The sequence below is a fragment of the Hippichthys cyanospilos genome, chromosome 18 (genome assembly GCF_059441005.1).
Source record: "Hippichthys cyanospilos isolate Australia breed blue-spotted pipefish chromosome 18, RoL_Hcya_1.0, whole genome shotgun sequence".
Taxonomy (NCBI): Eukaryota; Metazoa; Chordata; class Actinopteri; order Syngnathiformes; family Syngnathidae; genus Hippichthys; species Hippichthys cyanospilos.
In genome coordinates, this window is record NC_142386.1 from 2,454,036 (window position 1) to 2,478,506 (window position 24,471).

A 24,471-nucleotide genomic window follows, 5' to 3' on the forward strand; every position below is an offset into this window, starting at 1 on the left:
TCGTTAATTTTTTTTCTCCAATTATATGGAACACGAAGATTGGAATTTTAAAATTTCACCAGTAAATATTAGGGCTTTCTGCAGCCCCAGTGAAAGTAATCTGGTGAACCTCTCACAGTTAGACATCAGTTTTTGTGGAGGAAAATATTAGAAGTTTTGCCTTTCTATTCAAATCAGACATCGAATCACTTTATCATAATTTCAAGATAACATTTGAGGAGGCGTTGAAACATAGAAGGGTCATGTTCCCTTCAACACTGGTGGTCGTTTGATGTGATTTTCCTCGCTGGTTATGCTTTCAAGGAACCGTCGATTTCATTCACGACTACATCAAGCAGCTTGTTTCTAGTGGACTGTCAAACCGAGTGCACTTGCAGAAGGAAATGCCACGTGTACACACTGCGCATGCCCGACAATTTTCGACGATGATCCTTCTTGGGTGATCCCGATTTCCGGTTTCTCCACGATCGCTGTCGACAGAGGCCTTGCGATAATATCGCCACTCCGCCGTAGTGACACTTGCGACGGAGGCTTTTCGACCCGCAGCCATGCCCGTGTGATCGAGCCAGCTACATTTTTTTTCAACACAGACCCCAAACCGCCGAGACGCGGATATTTGTTCCCTAACCCCGCGACTTGTTCCACCACTAGTTGGCTAAAAGAAGGAGAAGGGGCTAATCGCTCGCCCAAGCTAACCGCTCCGAATCGGAACCGGGGTCCGTTTTCAAGATGTCAACGGCGGGCTTCAACGGAACGGGACAGCCGTACGCCAACGGTAAAGTTTCAAGGCCAAATGTGTCGCTTAATAAAAACTACGTAGCTGCTGATAGTAGTTTGCCCATGAACGCTTGCTAATGGCTAGCTCGCCGATTCGCCTTAAAAATGACAATTACAAAACAAAAACGCCGTCGTTTGTTCGTCAAGCCTGTCCGGTTAACTTTGATAAAGTTAGCGCATTTTGTGTGTGACGTCGCTTCACCTTCTGTTTTAACTGGCTAAAGAAGATCGGGGCAGAGTGGGCAACTCGTTTGAAAATGAATCTTGTGTCATCTCGAGCATCTCAGCTGTGGCCGTTGTGGTGAACAACCACTTTTTTTTATTCATTGAACGAGCTCGTCATGTGCTCTCAAGCTTCTGGAAGGTTTTCCGCCTCATGCGGTTTGTGGGTCCAATATCCACGTCGTGACGATAATTTGGTTATTACTAGATGGATCAGCTAGCTTTGAAACATCCGCGATATGTTTTTTTTTTTGCCTCACTTCTCACTGTCAATGTGGCACATTGGACTCGATCCAAATGAAAAGACTGTTACCTCTTGTGCACCAATCTACTTTTACTTACTCGTTTTACTGGTGTCTTTTTATGTGCAAGAGTGTTTTAACAACTATTCTTTTTTTTTTTTAAAGATTTTACTTTCAGCTCCACATGTTTATTTTGCAGTTATCTTTGCGCCATCACCCTGTGGTGAAAGTGCATTCTGACCCAGAGCAATGTATCTCAACCTTTTATGGCGCCATGGGCATTTTTTAAATGAAAAAAAAAAGATGTAAAACGTGTTTACCGTGAAAATATAATGGTTGACTTTGCCTGAAATGAATGGCAACAGGTGGTTTGCTTGGAAAGTGAATGCTGCTTTGTGCTCTTACAGTACATGCATGTGTACTGTATAGCGCTTGTATTCATAAACATATGATTTGTTTCACGCAAATAAAGAGTGATGTTTGGATATTAATATTGCCATTTGAGAAAGCGCTGCTTAGACTCGTGTCCATTTTCTTGAATAATTTCAAGTTTACTTTGTATATGAAATTGTTCCATTTGTGATGGTTCCCAGGTCCTTCACAGACTCCAGTTGGCATCCAGCAGCTCCCGGCAGGAAATTATGGCATGGCACATCAACCCAACTACAATCCGATGCAGGCCAAGGCTCCAGCTCCCCCCGGCCCAGGACTCTATTCTTCCGGGCCGTACCAGGCCACCCCCCCAGTCAGTTCCTTCCAGCCTGGCCCGCCGCCCACGTCTTACCCAGCCCCACCCAGCCAAGCTCACCTCGTACGACCCCCTCTGGGCGGCCCCGTGTCCCACACGCCTCCCCAGTCCGCCAGCCCCAGTCCTGGTCCCCGACTGCCCCCTGCGCAGGGCACACCTCCCCCACCCGCCGTGTCTTCGAGTGGCTACTACCCGAACCCCCAACATCAGCAGCAGCCTCTCATGGCTCCGGGGTGGCAGTACAACAGCGCTCCTCCACCTGCCGGACCCCCCGTGCCCATGAGCGCGCCGCCACGAGGGCCGCCGAACAACCACGTGACCCGGCCGGCCCCTTATAGCTCAGCACCCCCACCATCGATGTCTCATAATGTCCCGCCTCCCCCAACCTCTCAGTCGGGATACGGCCAGCCAGGTGAGAAGGTCAAAATGCCCTCTGGTGCCACTACTTCACTAATAGAAACCAAATATTGTAATAATCAATTAATCTGTCAGTTAACTGCTAAAAAAGATTTGGAAAACTTGTTTTGTTCAAACATAGGACACGTTCATAACTGTTCCAGAAAAATCTGTTTTATTATTTCGATTATGTCAGAAAATTGGAACTCAACTATCAATGTTTTCGCCTTTGTAAAGGCAGATTGTTTGAAATATCGTATTTTATATTATAAAAGTCAGCTTTCATAGGTCTGGAAATCCAAATTTTCTGATTTGAAAAATTGAAGCAGTTGTCACTGTGCCTTTCTGCTGCTTGCCTCATTGTTAAATCAAAAGACTCGTTCTGGATTAAAAAAAAATATGTCTGGAAGATACCAGTCGGGGATTCCTGTGTCCAAATCAATAAAGAAGATGATGGAATGGCTCATATCAGATCAGCGAATGTTAAGTCAAGATTGCCCCCCCCCCCTTTTTTTTTTTTATTTCTAAATCCCTATTACTTCTAAATTGCTTTGTTCATGTCATATGCATTTGCTGCTTTGAATGAAAGTCTGCCATGTCAGATAAAGTATCTACAAGCTTGATATGTTGGATGAGGACCTTGCCCTCTGTTCCTGCCACAAAACAAGTTGACACACACACACACACACACACACACACTCGCTTCACTCCCGACTCGTTTCAAAGTTCACCATCACAGAATGACTCAAATTCTACCGCGAGTTGTCCTAATTTGTTTGAGTGAAACATACAACGTGACAAATATAACCTGACAAAATAAAGACATGCAAACGTCTTGCACAATAGTCACTAGAACATAATTGAGCATGAAATGGCTTGGTGTTCCAAAGAAAAAAAATCCCATTTGAGAGCTACTGTCTTATTCCAGCAGGTGCTGCTCCTTCGCCGATGAATCCGGCAGTTTCGCACCAATACCACCCAAGCAGAACTGCCTATGGGACCCCTCCTGTGGGCCCCCCACCCACCATGAAAGTGGCGCCGCCCCCGATGGCCAACGCCACCCCTCCACCCGCAAAGGCAGATGGTAAGCTGTTGTCACTGTGCTTTTCTGCAGCTTGCCTCATTATTTGGTCAAATGACTCATTTAGAAATGCAATCGATAATCGGCTTCGTTTTGCCATGTGAAGTGAAATGTTTTGTATTTCAGGCACTTTGATGCACTTTTTTCAGTTTTAGACTAACCTGTAACCTGTTAAAAAGCTGTAAAAAAAAAGTAGTTAACAGTCATTGAAAGTTGATGAATTTTTGGGGGGGGGGGCAGGTTTTCTCTTGGGGTGGGCTTTGCAAAATATAATTGAGAAGCACTGGTTTATTAAGATTTTTGCATATTCAATTTCAAATAAGGTCCCTCTTTTGAATGAAGGCAAGGACATTCAATTTCATACCTTTTGTCAATTTATTAATTGATGTCCTGGTCCCATATAGCAGGAATTTCCAAAAGGTGACCCTTAAAGTACAGTAATTGTTTTCTGCTGTGTTCCCTCCACCCACATGCTAGCTCAATGTGGGGCAGGCAACACACGGCCCCTCATTGAGTCCGACGGTCAGGAGTCGGATTTGGAACGTCCAGGTGGGGTTAAATCTGTCGGCTCTTGTCATTTCTACTTTTCTCCTCTGATTTGAGGGGGGGCACATTAAAGCCCAAATGGGCCTTCAAATGTGCATCATCCATCCATCCATTCAATGCATGATGCGGTCTGCAAAATGGTCATGCATCTTTTTTTTCTCTCTCTCTAGCTCTCTATCACTCAATTACACACATGCTAGAAGTGTAGTCGAAGATGCAAATGTTCCTCAAGTGAACTCTGATTGGGGCCAAGGCTGCTCGAGTAAAAACTTGATTTTGAAACACACTAAATAAATCCAGTCCAGCCGGCTGATTCCGGTTGAAAAATATGAGCTTGTCATCAACACGCCCTCGTTGACGCCACATCGAGTCTGCCACATTGAGAAATGTCTTGTCGCCTTTCGTGGCATCTTGTTCTCGCTCATCACTTTCAAATGTCATGTCTTTGCCTTGAAAAAACAGGAATGGTCGCCGGTGTTGGCACCAATCATGTGGACAAGCAACTGGGTACGTCTGTTTGTCGCCTTGTTGGTAAAGATGGACACAGAATGTCTTCATTTTGTTTTCATGTTGCCCCCTCCTCCCCTTCCCAGCTGGACCACCCCAGCATGGTCCGCCGGGTCACCACTTGGCCCACTACCCCTCCCTCCCGCCGGGATACCAGCAAGCTGCAGCCCCCCACGGCGGCCCCCCGCCACCGCACCCGGCAATCGACAGCGCCACGCAACCTTACATGCAAGCGGCGCGCCCGTACCAGCAGGTCAGGGGGCACCTCTAACATTTCGCGCGACCAAAAAAATAAAATAAAAACATGTATCATTCTTGCCTATATTGGCTCAAATCTGGATTTTTGCTATCATGTTGGGAGTGAAAAAGTTGTATTTGGACACCCTTTCTACAATTTGTATGTGTGTGTCCATTCTGTGTGTGAGTGTGCGCAAACAGCACACTCTCCCACTTGTCATTTATTTGCTTTGCACTTAGCCTTAGTAAAAGTCAACTCATTCCCAATTGTCTCAGTATGTTTGTGAAACATCATGCTCTACAGCTTATCTTGCACATGCTTTGCATGAGTAAACTCATTTCCAAGTTTGAGTACAAACATTGCACTCACTTTGTGAGCGGTGTTTGTTTTTTTTTTTTTTTTCCTCCTTGCAGCCGCCTCCGGGGCCCGGCCCGGCCCAGCTCAGCCCGTCCCTGGCAGCCATGAGTCTGCAGTCCAATACCCCCGAAGCACTACGAGTGGTCAACCTCCTCCAAGAGCGCAACCTGCTGCCCCCGGGCCCCATCCAGGCCCCCACCCCCTGTCTAACCCAAGACCTGCAGAAGATCAACTGCAACCCAGAGTAAGGACACTGGGACAAGTGACATCATCTTTATCAGAGTCGAATGCCACAGAGGCCCCAAAAATGTATCATAAATGATTGAAACGCCACAATGTATAATATATGTAATTGTGTGGTCAGGGTCTTTCGCTGCACGCTGACCAGCATCCCTCAGACACAGTCTTTGCTCAATAAAGCCAAGATGCCTCTGGGCCTGCTGCTCCACCCCTTCAAAGACCTCTCGGTAAGGCCAAGTTCTCGCAAAGCGCTCATGCGTCCTGTTTTGACCTCTTAAGTCATTTTCTTGAGTTTTAACAACACACACATCAGTTCAGAAGCCTTAAATAAGAAATAGAGGAATCTTGGGGGCATAAGTGGTTGTAAGCCAGCGGCAGATAATTTTGCCTAAATGAAATCATTTCTCCGCATTTTTGAAGTCCAACTTTCAATATGCCTCCGCGAAGCATTTGTTGCGAAGCCGTTGTTCGTCAAACATGCGGATAAAGGCAATGTTCCAAACAATTCCCCACATGCCGTTTGACTAACTGGGGCTCTTCTACTTTTTCAATTTTCTTCCGCTTTTAGCAACTCCCCGTGGTGACGTCCAGCACCATCGTTCGATGCCGCTCCTGCCGAACTTACATCAATCCCTTTGTGTCTTTCCTGGACCAGAGGAGGTGGAAGTGCAACCTCTGCTATCGGGTCAATGATGGTAAGAACTACAAAAGCTTACTTCTTGCTGCTTACTTGTCACTTGCACTTTAACTTCACTGTGAAATTGACACATCGAAGAAAATTGCTAAGGTGTTATGGGAGTGACAAAACTCGTACTTCAGCAAACACAGCGCACACAAATCGTGAAAGGTCTGTTGCGACAATACAATAAACGTCTTGGTTGTCATCAAACTTTTTAAACCGTTACTTGACAAATACTTTGCTCTCATGTCAAACGGGTAAAATGAGATCTGCTTTATGACCTCGGTTGCGTGTGTGTGCGATTGTGAAGTTCCAGAGGAGTTCATGTATAATCCAGTCAGCAGATCCTACGGCGAACCGCACAAGAGACCCGAAGTGCAGAACGCCACCATCGAGTTCATCGCTCCTTCGGAATACATGGTGGGCATCTTTTATTGGCTCAAGTTGTAAATTAAATCAATAAATACGACCAAAATGTCCACCATTAGCTCAGACCGCCGCAGCCGGCTGTGTACCTCTTTGTCCTGGACGTGTCCCACAACGCGGTGGAAACGGGCTACCTGAAGGTCTTCTGCCAGTCAGTGTTGGATAACATCAACGCGTATGTGAACGCCCCAGCCGTCTCGAACGTTTCACATCCCTTATGCTCAATACAAATGGCCCGTTCAATTCATGCCAAAGGCTCCCCGGAGACTCGCGGACAAAAATCGGCTTCATCACTTTCGACAGCACCATCCACTTCTACAACCTCCAAGAGGGACTCTCCCAGCCTCAGATGCTCATCGTGTCGGACATCGAAGGTAACAAGCCACACATGCAAGTGATTTTGGCTTCCTCTTGTGGCGTCTTATGTGAAGGAACTACGAGGGGGCTTGAGACCCGCATGCTACAAGTTATGTCCTATAACTTAATGCTAACGCCACAGACAAGTTAAAAATTATGTACCCTGTTTGACACATTTTTGTTTTTCAGCAAGTCCCCCTTTATCAGTGCCAAGCACTTTTCCAAAAAAAGAAAACTTCAATACAAATGTAGTGGTACCTCAAGTTGTATTTTTTCCGGGAACTGTATGGTGCCGCCGTAGCCAAACTGCAGGAGGGCTTGCAATTTGTGGAATGCTGTTTTTGTGTTTTTCAATTCCATGGATGACGATTTCTGCTTGTGTGCACCACAGATATCTTCTTACCCACACCAGACAGCCTTTTGGTCAATCTCAATGAGAGCAAAGAGGTGAGGTGTGTGTGTGTGTGCGTGCGTGCGTGCGTGCGTGCATGCGTTTGTGTATAACTCATTAAGGATTCATAAGTCAATATTTAATTTTGTTGAGGGCAGATAAGGTCGATTGAAGCATTTGTATGAATAAACGCTGGTTTGTTCTTATTTGACATGAGAGCACAAAAAAACAGTGTATTTATTTTCCTGGTATTGTAAAAAAGAAGAGCACAAAAACCGGTGCATTTATTTTCTTGTATTATTAAAAATGAAAAACAACAACAACAATGAGTTGCGAGCCAAGCTAACTCATTGGCTTTTTTCGCCATGGCAACACATACTTGGTCCTTATACCACACGTCAATGTGTCCCGCAGCTGGTGCAGGATCTCCTGAAGAGTTTGCCCACGTTCTTCGAGAAGACCATGGAGACTCAGTCGGCATTGGGCTCGGCCCTCCAGGCCGCCTTCAAGCTGCTGTCGCCCACCGGCGGCCGCATGTCCGTCTTTCAGACGCAGTTGCCCAACTTGGGCGTGGGGGCACTCCAATCCAGGGAGGATCCTAACCAAAGAGCGTCCGCCAAGGTACCAACATCACCTTCTGGGCTCGAGATGCCGATAGGGAGGAGGACCGTGTCCTCACGGCTTCCTTCTTCTGCCGTCTTTTTTCAGGACATCCAGCACTTATCCCCGGCAACTGACTTCTACAAGAAGCTGGCGCTGGACTGCTCAGGCCAGCAGGTGGCCGTCGACTTGTTCCTGCTGAGCTCTCAGTACTGTGACTTGGCATCTCTCGGTGAGGCTGCACTTTTATTCATTTTTTTTTTGGCCCTTTATTTTTCCAAATGAGGCTTGAAGGGCATGCAGAGTTTCATTATTTGCAATATTGCCTGATTCCTATCTAACAGAACTCCTTGAGACCCAGGGTGCACTCCGGCACTCGCAAATGACTAGGCTGGGTCTCAAGAGGACTTGACTAAAGTCTCTTGCTAATAAATAATGACCTAATAAAGTCCTAATGTTGATTCAAAAGAGGGATCGTGCTAATATGAGGCAAGTGCAAATGTCATGAGCGTTTCCTTCTTTTTGTCCTTGTCAGGTTGCATATCGCGCTACTCTGCTGGGAGCGTCTACTACTTCCCCTCCTATCACCACCAACACAATCCCGCCCAGGTGGAGCGCTTCCACAAGGACCTGAAGAGATACCTGACCAGGAAGATCGGCTTCGAGGCTGTCATGAGGATACGCTGCACCAAAGGTACGCCGGACGCCTTCTTCACCAAACGTCTTCAGCAAACCATTCCTCGCTCAGTCATGGTGACACAAGTGTGATCTATTCCTCGTGATTTATCAGACTTTGGAGTTATATTTGTTAGAGTATCTCTTGGATTATTTTAGTCCGGAAATTCAGAAGATAGATCGTTTTTATTTACGGCTAGTCTCCTGGAAAGTGCTGTCCTGAATGACACTCAGCGTCCCTACAAAACAACAGAATAAAGGATGATATGTATTAACAAAGGAGTCACTAACACAATTTAGCAAAACGTGTCTTCATGTTCCAATTAATTATCTATTAATTTGAAATGTAAATGTACTGGTTCCTGGTTGTGCACCATTTGTATAAAAGCCATTTCACAAAAAGTCCATGCTTGTCTAATACGAAGCCTGTGATCTCCAAAATGACTGACTTGTGGTTCTGTTTTTCTGTAGGTCTGTCCATTCACACATTCCACGGCAATTTCTTCGTCCGCTCCACCGACCTGCTGTCGCTTCCCAACGTCAACCCGGATGCCGGCTTTGCCGTGCAAATGTCCATTGAGGAGAACCTGGACGACATGCAGGTGGTCTCCTTCCAGGCTGCACTACTCTACACCTCCAGCAAAGGTACACACACACACACACACACACACACACACACACGCGCACACAGACAGAGTTAGGGCTAGAAACGTCTGTAGCTTTTTTTTGAATCATTGTTTCATTGTTGTATACAGTGTTCCCTCTACTTCAACTACTATACTTGTCCATGTGGTGCCATTAACTGCGAAAAACGAGTGTGTGAGTTGCAGAGTGGTTTGAGAGCACACTTGTTACATGTTTCCTTTGCTGCCTTGAACAGGAGAGCGGAGGATCCGCGTGCACACCCTGTGTCTCCCCGTGGTCCACTCGCTGTCGGATATCTTTGCCGGCGCTGACGTTCAAGCCATGACTGGCCTTCTGGCGTGCATGGGTGAGATTGCGCTTCAGCAGAGGGGGACAACAAAACCTTCCATGGCCGTAATATGTATGCCCAAGCAGCAAGTGGCGCTGCCATTTTTTTCGTGGCGCAACCATTCCAGTCTAATAGAAGCCTAAAGCAGGTCATTTGGATGTGATTCAAGGAAAAAAAAAAAAAAAAACATCCTGGCAAGGCTTCCGCCTGCATGACTTTCAGATCATAGATTTTCACAAAAAGGCAGCAAATGTGTTTGCCTAGCAACTCCCAACAACCAAATATTGTCTGCTATTCATACAAAAAATGCAGTATATGGAAACAAATACACCTTTGTCAGTCGCTGAGGCGGTTGTGGCTTTTTTTCAGCCGTGGACCGCTCGGTGACGGCCAGCCTGAGCGACGCCAGGGACGCCATGACCAACGCCGCCATCGACTCGCTGTCGTCCTACCGGCAGTCTGTGCTGACCATCCAGCAACCCGGCTTGCTCGCCCCGGCCTGCCTCAGACTCTTCCCGCTTTACATCCTTGCGCTGCTCAAGCAGGTCTGCCAACATTCTCCAACAGCTCCTGCTTTTATGTAATACTGTGTTTACAAATTTGGTCAAAATGGGTGTCCCATTGTAACATTTCGCTTTCGACACAATACGGTTTGTAGAGTTCTAAACTGATATCAATTCAGTATGATATCAGCGGGAATGATACATCCTTTTAATTATTTATCTTAGAAAACATTAGTAGGGATATTATCAATTGATTCTATTCAAACAAATAACAATAGTCCCTCACAGTAGTAGTTATAACAGCAGCCATTTATGCCAAACATCATAGTTAGATCAATCGTGAGGCTGTACTGTACTGGAATAAAAATTAAATCCAAACTAAATTAGCAGATGTTAAGAAGTAATCCTAATTTACAAAAATGTAGATTTGGGATGTAGATCAATATAATCCCATTATTTTAATTTGGTTGATAGCAAATCAGGACTCATAATTATGATAAGAATGTCATGATGCATGCATGCATGACTATGTTGTTTTTCAAGTTGACAATTTTATTGCTAGATATGCTAAAATTACACATTTTCATCACTTTTGATCAAGTTGGTGGAATCAAGGTGACAAAGATGACAGCAAACATGAATGTAAAACGTGTATTTTTTATGTGCTTAATGGAGTAAAGCTGGAACATGTCCAAAAAGAGAACAAGCGTGAAACGTGACATGATTTTCCCGACCGCTTCCAGAAAGCATTCAGGACGGGGACGAGCACCAGGCTGGACGATCGCGTGGCCTCCATGTGCCAGCTCAAGTACCAGCCGTTGGCCTACGCCATGCTGATGATCCATCCCGCCTTGTACCGCGTCGACGACCTGACGGACGAGGTAAGATTGCTGCGCGTTGGCTTTCTTCCCCGAGCGGTCCGCTCGATTTGTAAGCCTTGCGCCTCTGCCTCGGCAGGGCGCTTTGAACGTCAACGAGCGCACCGTCCCGCAGCCCAGAGTTCTGCAGCTGTCCGTGGAAAAGCTGTGCAGGGAGGGCGCCTTCCTCATGGATGCCGGAACGGTAAGCGTCGACCGCATTTTCTTCGCGCTACCTCAAAGATGACATGCCATCAATACATCACTTTCAGCAGCAAAACGTTTATTTGCAGTGACGACTAATGAAAGCTGCCACAAAATATCCAAGCCAAAAACAACTGAACACATAATTTTGACTGCCTTAAAATATTTTAAGCATAGACTCATTTTCGTCCAACTAGCATTCTGCGGGAAAGAAAGTGAAGGCTGCAGTAGAATCACTGTCACATCTCCTTATTTTAAAGACATAACTGTAAAAATTTGCGTCAGTCACGTCATCGTGGACTTTTGTCCATCTCCCATCTGCTTCCAGGTGATGTATCTATGGATCGGACGCAACTGCAACCCCAACTTCCTCACTCAAGTCCTGGGTGTCCCCAACTACGCCGCCGTGCCTGAAAACATGGTGAGCTTGTCTCAAGTTATCAGCCTCCAGCTGAAAATGTAAATCCGCACCTTTCCTGTACTAGTACCTGCTGCCAGAGCTGGACACTGCCGAATCGCAGAGGACCAGAGCCTTCGTGGGCTGGCTGAGGGAGCAGAGGCCCTTCTTCCCCTCGCTGCACGTCATCAGGTGGATAGGGATTTTGTTTGACTTGATTTCTCACCTGTGCAGTGCGCTCAACATCATCCGCTGTTGTTTAGCTTTTTTTTTTTTTTGGCGCCATCTTGAGGTCAATGCGCTATGTCAAAGTTAGTTGTGGAGCTTTATTAACTTTCAGTGCTAATGATGAGAATTCTCATCATTTTGTAGAATATATAAAGTGTAGAAATGCAACTCTTGACATCTATAAAAGCATACTGCAAAGATTTAATTAAATTGAATGAACAGAATTACATTATGATGTGTTTTTTTTTTTTTTTTTTTTTGGTCCCAGGGATGAAAGCCAGCTAAAGGTTGCGCTGATGCAGAACATGATTGAGGACCGCACTGAGTCTGCGCTGTCCTACTACGAGTTCTTGCTCCACCTGCAGCAGCAGATATCCAAATGAGCCGTTGGTGTGTGTGTGTGTATGTGTGTGTGCGCGCACTCACGCGCATGTGTGTGGAAAGAGTGGAAGAGTGTGACGGACACTTTCAATCTAGCCTCAGAGGTGGTATATAAATATATATACTGTATGTATGTAAAAGATGGAAAGTATCAGTGTTTATTCTCATAGAACAATAATGTCCAAAGTTGAGGTATGGCTCAGATGTGAGCCGGTTGATGGCGAAAGCACAGACTCCTTTACTCCAATACGCCACGTGTGCAAGTTTTGCTGTGTGTGTGTGTGTGTGTTTAAGGCTAACTGAGGTGTCTGACTGTTATCTGAAGTATTTTCAACAGCCATCACAATTTCATTTTTTTTTCTTTTTGATGATTTCCGTCTTTCGCTGAACAAATATGAGACATAGGCAAGAAAACAGCAGGCGCCCACTTGAATGTTGCCTCGCAGTCTCACCCCCCCCCCCCTTTTTTTTTTGTATTTTGCTCCCTCCTCTTCCGTTTTAATTTATGAGCCTCCCAATGTGATTAAAAGTCTATGATTGCCTTGAACGGGAACTCTACTTTTACTACCAAGTCTCCTGTTGAGATGCAGACTACATATAAAATATTTTAATATAATAGGATATGGGATTTTTTTGTTTATTAACACATAACAGAAAAAGCCATTGTGATCTTTTAATCATGCTTATTGATACTTGTATATTGAAAATACTGCATTATTTCAATGGTGGAAAGATGCTAATGAATTTTTAGTATGACCGTTTAGGTGAACTGTCAACAAAATAAAAAGTTTGGGAATTTTTGAATGTATTTTTTTCTCTCTCTCTCTAAGATGAATACAAATATATCATACGCAAACGTCACATGCATCTACTGTCTTGTGACTTTACTACATTATATGCAGTTACACGATTTGAGGAGAAAAAACAAAAAAACATTCCTAAACATGTTTTTAAAGCAGAGGTAATTAACAACAAAAACCAACAAAGTTCCAGAAATTTGATTGGGGCGTATCAACGTGCGGTTGTAAAAGTTTTGCACCTATTTGTTAGATGTAGAATTGTTCATATTTTTTATTATACCAACTCCTCTTGGGAGTACTAAATTGCGTTCGAGCAATCTCCCGTGACATCATCTCCACGCGACTCCTAAAGGCCACTGAATTTAATGTGAGCATCAGCTTCACAACGTAATTTTAAAGGAACCTCACCTCAATTTACTAATCTTTTAGAATGTGTCTAGTATTAAGTTTTATAAATAACATTTGTTTTAAACCTCTATTCCACCCTATCGCTGACGTCATCACCGCGCGTCATTTGTGGCGGTCCATTTCGTGTTACGCGTTGTTGTTGTTCAGCCGTTCGGCGTTGTCCACTCCAACGAATTGCCGCCACACGTTTTTCTTCTTTAGTGAAATTTTCCTTGTTCGATTTAGCATTTGTTGACGCGAGCGTCTTCTTTTGTAAACATGGATTCTGTGGAGGCCGCCGCCGACGAGAAAACATCTACGGCAGGCTCGGCGTTGTCAGCGGCGCAGAGGCGAGCCGAGATCCGCAGGAGGAAGCTGCTCATGAATTCCGAGGACAGGATGAACAGAATTGTAGGCTACGCTAAGACCGAGGCTGATAATAACGGTATGTTGAGTTTAAAGCTTGTATTTGGGACAGGTTTGGAACACGAGATGGACCTGCTCCCATCTATTGGGCGACGTCTAAATGACGTCACAAAGAAAAATCGGGCCTTTGAGATTATTTCGTGAATCACACGCTATACTTTTTGGAGTGCGATTTTGAATCAAACGATTCCTTTTGACAGGAACGCTTTTTTGCCATGGGGCAAAAACGCGCAGAATGTGATGTACAAAGTACCCGGATGTTTGACGTCATCTATCATGTGGTATACAATATAGCCAAGAGCATTTAGTGATTGCATATTGAAATTTTGTTGTCATCGTTACAAAGGAGGCTCTCCCCGGCGTCTACCTGAACCCCGCTTCCATTTGGACCTAGACCGGACAGAACCTTGGTCCTCCCAACCTTCCCCGAGAGCCTCCCCATTCCTGCCAGAGTCGGTCAGCTTGTCCCGCGGCGCCACCCCCGAGAGGAGGGACTCCCCCCTGCTGGATGACACGACGGCGGACGGCCACCTCCGGGGCGTCCGGCAGAGGCCCAAGGCGGAGCAGGCGGCGGGGGACGACCCCAGCGGCCTCCAGCAGTACATCTCCCGCTTTGACGACGCCATGAAGCTGAGGGGCCAGCTGGCCAATGAGAAGCCGGCGCAGGACGCCGAGGCGGGCGCAGACGACTTTGACCCTTTCACCGTCTTCAGGCTGATCTGCAGCGTCCTCCTCGCCATATTCGTCAGAGTGTTTGTCTGCAAGTTCCTGGTGAGGTGTCGCATGTCATATTTATGCTGGGAAACATTTTAAAAACCATGTCAAACTCCTTTTTTTTTATTCTAGTCGATATTTGCTCCATTCCTGACGCTGGAATTGGCCTTCATGGGCTTGTCCAAGTACTTTCCAAAGGTGAGTTTGAATTGTCAATATTAAAATAATTATAACTAATAATGCATTTATGTTTTTTTGCAAATAAAAGTGCAGTCTAAGTTATGGGTGCCGTTTCTGTTTTTCACACGTACACAAGGCGCATTGTATTGTTGGACGCTATCTTAAAACATAGCATGCAATCAAAATACCGCAATCCCCCAAATATAGGACACATTTTTTCCACCCCCAACGATGGTGTTGTGCAAAATGTAAGGCAAAAAACAGGTTGATTTCCCCAAAACAATGTTATTCAGAACCGCTAGTATGCTTGAGGGGGCACACCGATTTTTTTTCTTTTTATTTTGACATGGTTGCTTTGAACACTTGCAGGTGGAGAAGAAGGCGCAGACCACGGTGCTGACCGCAGCCTTGCTGCTGTCGGGCATCCCCGGCGAGGTCATCAACCGCTCCATGGAAACGTACCGGCGCATGGGAGACGTTTTCGCCGACCTCTGCGTTTACTTTTTCACCTTTGTTTTCTCGCATCAAGTCCTGCTGCTCATTGGCTCTGAGGCCGGCGAGCCGGGCCAAGGAGCCGCTTCTTCCGCGGAGCCCTGACCGAGCCCAACCGTCGGTTCCTTAACGCATCCGCACGCACCCTTTCCCTTCCGGTCGTCAAAGCTCAGCGCAGTGAACTGGACATTATGAAGAGATTTGTGTGGGGAAGTTGTTGTGGAAACACATTTGTGCCTTGACTTACGAGCGCCCCGACTTACAAGTTTTTCCAGATTCAAATTCTTACTCGAGTGCAAATGCAGTCATCATGGTATTGTAATAGCTTTGCATGCAGGCAAGGAGAACCAGTCGCTGATGCACTTTATTGATCTTGACAGTCACACAGATACACATTATTAGTGGAGTTGCCTATGTCAATTTTGAACAGTTTTAGAGAAAAAAAATGTTGCTTTACACTAACCGTGAGTGAAAAACGACAGGCAATTAAGGATTTAGTCAATCCACCCCCCCAAAAAAACACTTGCAGGGACCTGCTGTCGGCCGCAGCTCACACCCAGAAACTCACACGAAAATAACCAGACAACCTGACTGGAGCTCGTAATTTTGAGGTCATTTATTGTGAGGTTCTGAGGTTAAAAAAAAAAAGTCATTTAATAATGGCCTTCAGTTATGTCCTCTGCGAATGTTTTTTTATTTCAATTGGGGAAACCTAACTAAACGGAGTTATGCGTTTACTCGCAGAAGGAAACTCGTAAGTCAAGGCAGAAGTCTATTTTCAACTTTTGTGTCATGCTTCCGCCTTAAGTATTTTCTATATACTCGCCGAAGACTCTTTTTAATATTCTGCTCCTTAATTTATTATTGTGATGGATTATTTACATGTATAAGACGTGCGTGTTTTATCGGGAGAGCAGTTTGATGTATTTGGTTGCTCGTGTATAAACAATTTTGCCCTTTAAATACATCAAGCATTTACATATGAGCTACTTCAGTCTTGACATGGTTCAAACATGAAAACAGTCCAGTCAAATAAAGTCCACTTTTCTCTAGTGCTTAACTTTGTAATTTTTTTATGATGTTTTGACACTAAATACACTTTTTTTTTTGTCCAAAGTAAATGCACGGGTAAAAAAAAGTAAATATAAGCACCTTTTTGGAGTACGCCAATCTGACCTGCCGCGTGGTGGCGCCCTTACAAATCGCGTCAATTATTGTCCACAACTGCTGTCGCACTTTGGTGACGTAGATGTTTGACCGGAAATAGGCACAGTTCGTGAAAGCCCTCCATCGACGTCAAACATTAGACGGCAACTCATTGGGACTTGTTTCAAGACTCAACTTCGCGGCGTTATAATGGGTCGCGAGTCGCGGTACGTCCGAAGCCTGTATGTTTCGTTTCATTAAAAATTATTTAGAATAAACCCGCGCGGCTGTTTAACCAGATCTTCTCGAAAGCTAACGTTAGCATGCTAACTGCGGCGGTGTTGTTTCACTTCAGCCAAACATTGCCCAGCAAGTTTTGTTCACATATTAATAAAGTTCCCCGCCCCGGCGAACCAGATATTCATGTTGAGTGAAAATTAATTAGTTAGATGAAACTAATTTTTTGCTGTTGTTCAGACATTACAGAAAGCGATCGTCATCTCCGCGGCGGTCCGGTAGCCGCTCGAGGAGTCGCTCTCCGGACAAGCGCTCCAAGAAGGACGACCGGGACCGAAGCCGGAGGGAGAGGTCGCGGAGCCGGGACCGACGCAGGTCCAGGTCCCGCTCTCGCTCCCGGGACAGAAAGAGAGCCAGGTGAGTTCCAACGCCACCTGGAAATGAATGACGCGCACATTTTACCGTCTAGTCGTCGCCCATCGATCCGGTCTATATCATTATGCTATCACCAGATGTTGCTGTGGTTACGTTATCATAAATTCAATAAAAAAGATCAACAAGCTCCATTTGCTTGGTTATGCTCACTCTTGGTGATTGTACAGGCCCTCCAGCAGCTCTACATTTGAATGCAATTAACATTTCCGTACAATGTCCTCTTTTTGCACAGACGCTCCAGGAGCAGGGAGAGGAGGAGGACCAAAAGCCGAGAACGCAAGAGGTCGACCAGCCGGGGCCGGACCAGGAGGTCGCGCTCATCTAGCCCCAGCAAGAGCAAGAAAACTGATGAAAAGTCGGCCTTCCTTCTCAACCGAAATATTGAGCTATCCCTACAGCAAGCTTGAATTGTGTTGTATTGGTTTTACAGGTCAAAGAGCAGGGAGAAAGAAAACCTAGATCTTGTATCAGACAAGAAGAAGATTAAGGAGGAAAAGGAAGAGGAGAAAGTTGAGGATGTAAGTTTAATGAAAAACAGCTCCAGCGACAAAGATACCAATCTTTTCCCAAAATAATCCCCTGCTGCAGTTCTACAAAGCAAGTGTCATGTGTGCCCCCTGCAGCAGGACTTTGACCAGAACAAGCTGGAGGAGGAGATGAGGAAGCGGAAGGAGCGTGTGGAGAAGTGGCGCGAGGAGCAGCGCAAGAAGGCCATCGAGAACATCGGCGAGATCAAGAAGGAGTTGGAGGAGATGAAGCAGGGCAAGAAGTGGAGCCTCGAGGATGACGACGGTAAGCCGGCGGCACGGATCACACCTGGGCGGGTCCTGACGCGGATGGCGTCATTACAGATGACGACGAGGACACGCCTGTCCCCATGGAAGGGGATGAGGACGAAGAGGAGGAGAAGGATGGCGATGAAGGCAAAGCAGAGGCCAAAGAGGGCGAGGTAAAGGAAGAGAAGATGGACGAAGGCCAGAAGGTCCCGGAGGCCACCGTCGCCGCCGCTGCCGCCGAGAAGCCGGACGACGAGGACGACATTGACCCACTGGACGCCTACATGGAGGAGGTCAAGCAGGAGGTCAAGAAGTTCAACATTGGAGGTGTCAAAGGAAACGACAAGGTGGGTGGAACGCCCTAACACTGAAGCCATACCGTCCATCTTCATTACAAAATGTAGTATCAACAGTGGCCAGAGGCGGCGCCAAAGACAGCAGAAATGAATGAACTGTTAACAGTTAAAGGATAAACTAAATCAGTTCCAAACCTTCATTGTTTCGGGTGCTGGCCGAAAAGTTGAACCACGGACCAGTACCAGGCCGTGGACCGGTTGGGGACCTATGTCTTACTGTATTGGGAGTCCAAGTTTGATCAGTTTGAGTGTTCTTCATAGAAAAGGGGAATCAGCAATTTGCTTGTCGTCGCTTTCTGATTTGATTATTGACTTATTTTTATCAGCAGAAGGGAGCAACGGTAACCAAAGTGGTTACAGTGGTTAAAACCAAGAAAGGACCTCCAACTCACAAGAAGAAGGGCGAGCTGATGCAAAACGACCAGGATGCCATGGAGGTAAAGTTTCTTTTTTTTTTTTTTTAGCGGTCGAGCTTGAAGAAAGCTCAAATTTGCAAGGTGTCACGCAGTACTCATCGGAAGAGGAGGAAGTCGATTTGCAAACGGCGCTGACGGGCTACCAGACCAAGCAGAGGAAGATCCTAGAACCCGTCGACCACGGCAAGATCGAGTACGAGCCCTACCGCAAGAACTTCTACGTGGAGGTCCCCGATCTGGCCAGGATGTCCCTCGAGGGTCCGTCCAGGCAACGACGCCTATTTGAAGTCCAGGAACGGAACGCGTCTCCTTGCTTCTAAACCGTCCATGATTTGTTCCAGAGGTCAACGCGTACCGGATGGAACTGGAGGGTATCACAGTGAAGGGCAAAGGTTGTCCCAAGCCCATCAAGACCTGGGTGCAGTGCGGCGTGTCCATGAAGATCCTCAATGCCCTCAAGAAGTCAGTCTCAATGCTGAAAAGATGAATCGTATAATTGTGTCTCAGAAAAAGCTCGAACAACTCGCAGTCAAACAGCGCTAAGCGCTCATTCGCTGGCACCGTGTTACTCAGCTGACTCCGCCCACTTTTCATATCTGCATCCCTAATTATGTCCTTAAAATTAAAAAAATAAATAAATAATTGTCTAGACACCACAGTTTGGATACACGCCACCTCCAGGACTGGGCTGACTGGAATTGTTTGAACCTTTTTCAGGCACGGCTACGAAAAGCCCACCCCCATCCAGGCCCAAGCCATCCCCGCCATCATGTCGGGCCGAGACCTCATCGGCATCGCCAAGACGGGCAGCGGCAAAACCATCGCCTTCCTCCTACCCATGTTCCGACACATCATGGACCAGCGCCCCCTGGAGGAGGCCGAGGGGCCCATCGGTAAGAGGCGCCCCTTTTGTACACGCCTTGCGACCAAAGCATGGAGGGAATGTGCCGTTGTTCTCTTCCAGCTGTGATCATGACGCCCACGAGAGAGCTGGCCCTACAGATCACCAAGGAGTGCAAGAAGTTCTCCAAGTCGCTGGCACTCAATGTGGTGTGCGTGTACGGCGGCACGGGGATCAGCGAGCAGGTAAACGTCAGCTCCGCCCGGCGAGCGCCGTACAGTTGCCGCGCGAATGACCTGCCGCCGTCTTTTCACGCCAGATTGCCGAGCTGAAGCGAGGAGCTGAGATCATCGTGTGCACGCCCGGAAGGATGATTGACATGTTGGGCGCCAACAGCGGTGAGTCATTGCTGAACTTTTTTTTTTTGTTTGTTTGTTTTATTCTCCCATTCCCTGGTCTAGATCTTTCCCCTCTGTCTAGTGTGGTGGCTTTGTGGTACTCATATACGGTCAATTATTCCTTGGTTTTGTCAAACGACACTAAAGATATATGCATGTAAATATCGCAGTGGTACAAATTTTGTAAATTCATGGACTTTCTATTTTTTTAATCAAACTATGAACATTTGAAGACGCATGCAAGCCCCATAGGTTACAATATACAGCATTGGTACCTGTAAAATTTCGCGTTACAAGAAACCCTGGTCAAATCCCCCCATGAAGCACCTTCACGTACCCCCATTTGAGAACCATTTCTATGAGCAGGGTTTTTTTTAGCCACACATTTTATGGCACACCTAATAATAGACCCGAGGACACTGAAAAAAAGTGTCCTCAGATACTTGACGTAACATTTACAAAACATACATTGTCGTCATGTATTACTTGGAGGTAATGCAAGAAATTAGTATCTAACAATATCACATAAAAAATGGATTTTACTCTGCAGCGCTTGGAAGCATATTTGGGCGAATTACCGTAAATGATGGAACAAAGGCACCCACTAAAGCCATTCTTTGTCTTTCTGCCCGATCAACTTGCACATCCGCGTATCGCTCAAATCACTGGCTCTTTACTAAACTGTCGCCATGATTTTTGAGATGAGTGCTCTCAACAAGCCTGTGATGTGTTTTCCTGAAGATCAGGGCAAAAGCAGGTAGGTGCGCCTAGTGCCTTACGAGCGGCGGAGATGAGCGCCGCCGTATTGCAAATGTGTATATGATTTGAAAAGTGCGCCGGTGGTTTTGTGGCTTCCACACATGCGCGGTAATCTGCAATATGTTTTTTGCCCTCCTTTAGGTGAGAAGGCAGGCGCACGCTCAGATAATGCTTGAATGGGGCTCCATCTCTTGTTTTGTATCTTGAGGCTGTTTTCTGACTTTTTCAGGTCCCTCGCCAAGATGGTACGCAAGACCTGACGAGATAGACAAAAATGAGCCACTTAAAAAAAAAAAAAAACGTTGACAAACTCGCCACCTTAAATTAGTCCACAGCGCATTGATATGTCACACAGAATTAATGAGCTTCACGTGCGAGGTTTTGAGACCCGACTCCCGCTTCTCCGCCTTGACGTGTAGGTCGCGTCACCAACCTGCGCAGAGCTACGTACGTGGTGCTGGACGAGGCCGACCGAATGTTCGACATGGGCTTCGAGCCGCAGGTGGGCGCCCCGACCGCAATCGGGCGTGCTGGCTTTCCGCCTATTTGTGACACCGTCGTTCCTGCGGCAAGGTCATGCGCATCGTGGACAACGTTCGTCCGGACAGGCAGACGGTGATGTTCTCCGCCACCTTCCCCAGAGCCATGGAGGCTCTGGCACGGAGGATCCTGGTCAAGCCGCTGGAGATCCTGGTGGGCGGGCGCAGTGTGGTCTGCTCTGACGTGGAGCAGCACGTGGTAAGAGTCCGGCGTGGTTGAATTAATGACACGTTTAATTATTTAATGACACTTTTATTTAATTATTTAATGGTACATTCCTTTATTGAATTTTGGCACTGTCGGTCTTCTATGGTAGGTGATCAAATTTCATCTTGTATTTATTTATTTACCCCTGCAGCTGGTGATCGAGGAGGACAAGAAGTTCCTGAAGCTGTTGGAAATCCTGGGCCACTATCAGGAGAGAGGCTCGGTCATCATCTTCGTAGACAAGCAGGAGCACGCCGACGGGCTCCTCAAAGAGCTGATGAAGGCCTCGTACCCCTGCATGTCCCTGCACGGAGGTACCGCCGCCGCTTGTGTCCACCCTCCTCCCCGCCCGTCTCGGCTTCTTTGCACTTCCCTCGCCGGTCTTCCTCGACAGGCATCGACCAGTACGACCGAGACAGCATCATCAGCGACTTCAAGAGCGGCGCCTGTCGCCTGATGGTGGCCACGTCGGTGGCGGCGCGGGGCCTGGACGTCAAGCAGCTAATCCTGGTGGTCAATTACAACTGCCCCAACCACTACGAGGACTACGTTCACCGGGCGGGACGCACGGGCCGAGCGGGCAACAAGGTCTGTTTCCAATGCAACAGTCTCGGTAGTTCACGTTGGATTTTTGTCCTTTCTACGTAGAAAGAATGCAAAACCCGCCACTAAATGGCACTTCACTCTGCTTGACAAATTAAGAGCAAATGAATTGGAACGTGAAACAACCCGGTTCTGTTTTTTTATTTTATTTTTTTTAATAGTGACTCTTGCAAAACGTGCACTGTAGTGTGGTCAAGTTTTGTCCAGATGCACGTTGTCATCGTCATCTCCTTCGTTCCAGGGGTATGCCTACACCTTTATCACGGAGGAACAGGTCCGATACTCCGGCGACATCATCAAAGCCTTGGAGCTGTCCGGTTCCCCCGTGCCGCCCGATTTGGAGCAGCTGTGGGCCTCCTTCAAAGACCAGCAGAAAGCGGTAAGACAAAGCGGCCAAATTCTGGAGGTTTGCCTTCCCTCATGGATCCGCCGCCGCCGCAGGAGGGGAAGAGCATCAAGAGTAGCAGCGGCTTCTCGGGCAAAGGCTTCAAGTTCGACGAGACGGAGCACGCCCTGGCCAACGAGAGGAAGAAGCTGCAGAGGGCGGCGCTGGGACTGCAAGATTCCGACGATGAGGAAGGAGCGCTGGATGTGAGCAACTTCACGCTTTTGCATCGGGGAACATACACGATGACAATTAGGCAACCGGGCTTACCCTCTTGGGTTTGACACCTGTCAACTATTGTATTACCAGATAAACTTCCAGGGCAAAAGAAGTCACAGATCTTTTTGTGGTTACAGTGTAACAGTGGTTTTAACCAATAAAATGGTCCGTTTCCGTGCCCTTCCAGATCGAGGAACAGATTGAGAGCATGTTCAACTCCAAAAAACGCGTGAAGGACCTGGGCTCGTCCGGTTCGTCTTCGGGCGGCGGCGGCGGATCCTCGGGCTCTTCGTCGGGCTCGCTGAGCGGGCTGGCGGGGCTCGGACCCACGTCCGCCGGGAACATCCAGAAGCTGGAAATGGCCAAGCGACTGGCTCTCAGGATCAATGCGCAGAAGAACCTCGGAGCCGAAGCTCAGGTACCGCACGTGGATAAACTTGCTCATTCACCCATGCCCGTGTGCTGACTTTACATGAACTAGCTTTTGGAGGGAACCTATCCTCGATTATTCTGAAAATCTTTTTGGGTTTTTTTTTGTTTAACTCATTTCCCATTATTTTTATTGATTTTTTTCTGTAGCACAATCCCCATCTGAACATGGATGAACAATGGATTTTGTTTTTCAATCATGGCAATTATTTGATGGTTTCTATTACTATTTGATTTTGATTAGTATTTAATTATTAATATACCATTCCAGGTGTGACACTGTAATATTACTTTTTTGCTGAAAAATCTTGCCATGTATTCCAATCAAATATTTTATTTCAAAAAAGTATTAAATAATATTTTTCTAATTTAAAAAAATATATATTTTTTGTCAAATCAGCAGTTTTAGTTAGAAAAACCATCTGTCCTCTTTAAAATACTTGCTCTTGTTTTTAATTTTGCATTTTTTTATTTATGTTTCTTACAGGGTTAACCCTACAAACAAATGTCACGCTTAAAAAAATGCTACATAATTCGTATTTGACCGATTGCATATTTTTGAAAATATTATTTTTTCCCCAAAACATTGTACTACTATACCTCTTCCTGATGGGAGTGATTTGCATTCCCTGAGTAGTCCACGCGTTGCGTTTTTCAGGACGTGATGCAGCAGGCCACCAACGCCATCCTGCGCGGCGGCACCATCATGACGCCGTCGGTGTCGGCCAAGACCATCGCCGAGCAGCTGGCCGAGAAGATCAACGCCAAGCTCAACTACACGCCGGTGGAGAAGCTGGAGGAGGAGCGGCAGGCGGCGGAGCAGTCGGAGACCATCAAGCGCTACGAGGAGGAGCTGGAGATCAACGACTTCCCGCAGGTCGGGCCTCCGTCGCCGTCCTTATATTTTGACGCGCTGCGGCACCAAGTCACGTTTCCGTCATACGCGCGGCGTTCCTCGGGCAGACGGCCAGGTGGAAGGTGACCTCCAAGGAGGCCCTGCAGAGGATCGGCGAATACTCGGAGGCCGCCATCACCATCCGAGGAACCTATTTCCCTCCGGGCAAGGAGCCCAAGGAGGGAGAGCGCAAGATCTACCTTGCCATTGAAAGTATGTCTTTGCTCTTTATTAACTGCGTCTTTTGCCAGTCGCGTCGCTTCTTTTCTCCACAAGCCAACAATATGTCAGCTGACGTTGACTAAATTTCAAATGATCTCTAGGCGCAAATGAGCTGGCTGTGACCAAAGCCAAAACCGAAATCACTCGTCTTATCAAGGAAGAGCTCATCAGATTAGTAAGTAGCATTTTAACGATTTGTGTTGTTGTTTTCAAGACATTTATTCATTAAAAATATTTTTCTTTTTTTTTTTGCAGCAAAACTCCTACCAGCCAACCAGTAAAGGACGATACAAAGTGTTGTAATGGAGACTTGCTTTCTCAAATAATTATGTTGTTGATGTTATGTTTTTTAAATATACCTCTAATCAACATCTCATCTCGGAAACCCTTCCACAGGTTTTATAGCAGATTTTTGTATTAAGAATTGCATTGTGATTGGAGGAAGACACCCCCCCCAACCCCCAAATAAATCTGAATGTTTTTTTTTCATTTATATTAATATATGTGGCTGCAATGCAGACTGCATTTTACATTATTTAATAGTCTGCTTTGTATATTATTCATCAGTGGGGGGCTACATCAA

The 24,471-nt window shown here is 46.5% G+C and overlaps 3 protein-coding genes across 9 annotated transcripts; all 3 read left to right on the forward strand.

The window, feature by feature from the left end:
* Positions 1-434: 434 nt before the first annotated feature.
* Positions 435-12,833, forward strand: sec24a (SEC24 homolog A, COPII coat complex component). Of its 3 annotated transcripts, none has more exons than XM_088440878.1 (24): positions 435-775; positions 1,835-2,401; positions 3,314-3,469; positions 3,944-4,015; positions 4,475-4,519; positions 4,606-4,772; positions 5,171-5,358; positions 5,479-5,581; positions 5,923-6,049; positions 6,344-6,453; positions 6,522-6,634; positions 6,715-6,833; positions 7,208-7,263; positions 7,622-7,828; positions 7,916-8,039; positions 8,343-8,501; positions 8,954-9,127; positions 9,363-9,473; positions 9,825-10,000; positions 10,702-10,839; positions 10,916-11,020; positions 11,348-11,440; positions 11,505-11,608; positions 11,913-12,833. In XM_088440878.1, the coding sequence occupies exons 1-24, from the start codon at positions 730-732 to the stop codon at positions 12,025-12,027; spliced, it is 3,375 nt and encodes a 1,124-aa protein (XP_088297004.1). In that variant the 5' UTR covers positions 435-729; the 3' UTR covers positions 12,028-12,833. The 3 variants fall into 3 exon arrangements, with proteins under 3 accessions (XP_088297004.1, XP_088297005.1, XP_088297007.1); XM_088440879.1 differs by having other exon boundaries at positions 3,317-3,469; XM_088440881.1 differs by lacking the exon at positions 3,944-4,015.
* Positions 12,834-13,319: 486 nt separating this feature from the next.
* Positions 13,320-16,079, forward strand: camlg (calcium modulating ligand). Its single transcript, XM_088440882.1, has 4 exons — positions 13,320-13,657; positions 13,985-14,409; positions 14,485-14,550; positions 14,902-16,079. The coding sequence occupies exons 1-4, from the start codon at positions 13,492-13,494 to the stop codon at positions 15,127-15,129; spliced, it is 885 nt and encodes a 294-aa protein (XP_088297008.1). The 5' UTR covers positions 13,320-13,491; the 3' UTR covers positions 15,130-16,079.
* A 169-nt stretch (positions 16,080-16,248) lies between these two features.
* On the forward strand, positions 16,249-24,377 carry ddx46 (DEAD (Asp-Glu-Ala-Asp) box polypeptide 46). 5 transcript variants are annotated; one of them, XM_088440788.1, is made up of 23 exons: positions 16,249-16,397; positions 16,648-16,824; positions 17,075-17,197; positions 17,273-17,360; positions 17,466-17,634; positions 17,694-17,965; positions 18,301-18,411; positions 18,483-18,648; positions 18,732-18,852; positions 19,108-19,283; positions 19,355-19,476; positions 19,551-19,629; positions 20,808-20,890; positions 20,962-21,126; positions 21,287-21,449; positions 21,530-21,723; positions 21,980-22,117; positions 22,180-22,329; positions 22,530-22,760; positions 23,430-23,648; positions 23,735-23,879; positions 23,990-24,063; positions 24,144-24,377. In XM_088440788.1, the coding sequence occupies exons 1-23, from the start codon at positions 16,381-16,383 to the stop codon at positions 24,189-24,191; spliced, it is 3,231 nt and encodes a 1,076-aa protein (XP_088296914.1). In that variant the 5' UTR covers positions 16,249-16,380; the 3' UTR covers positions 24,192-24,377. The 5 variants fall into 5 exon arrangements, with proteins under 5 accessions (XP_088296914.1, XP_088296915.1, XP_088296911.1 ...); XM_088440789.1 differs by having other exon boundaries at positions 18,304-18,411; XM_088440785.1 differs by having other exon boundaries at positions 16,290-16,412.
* The last annotated feature ends 94 nt before the right edge of the window (positions 24,378-24,471 follow it).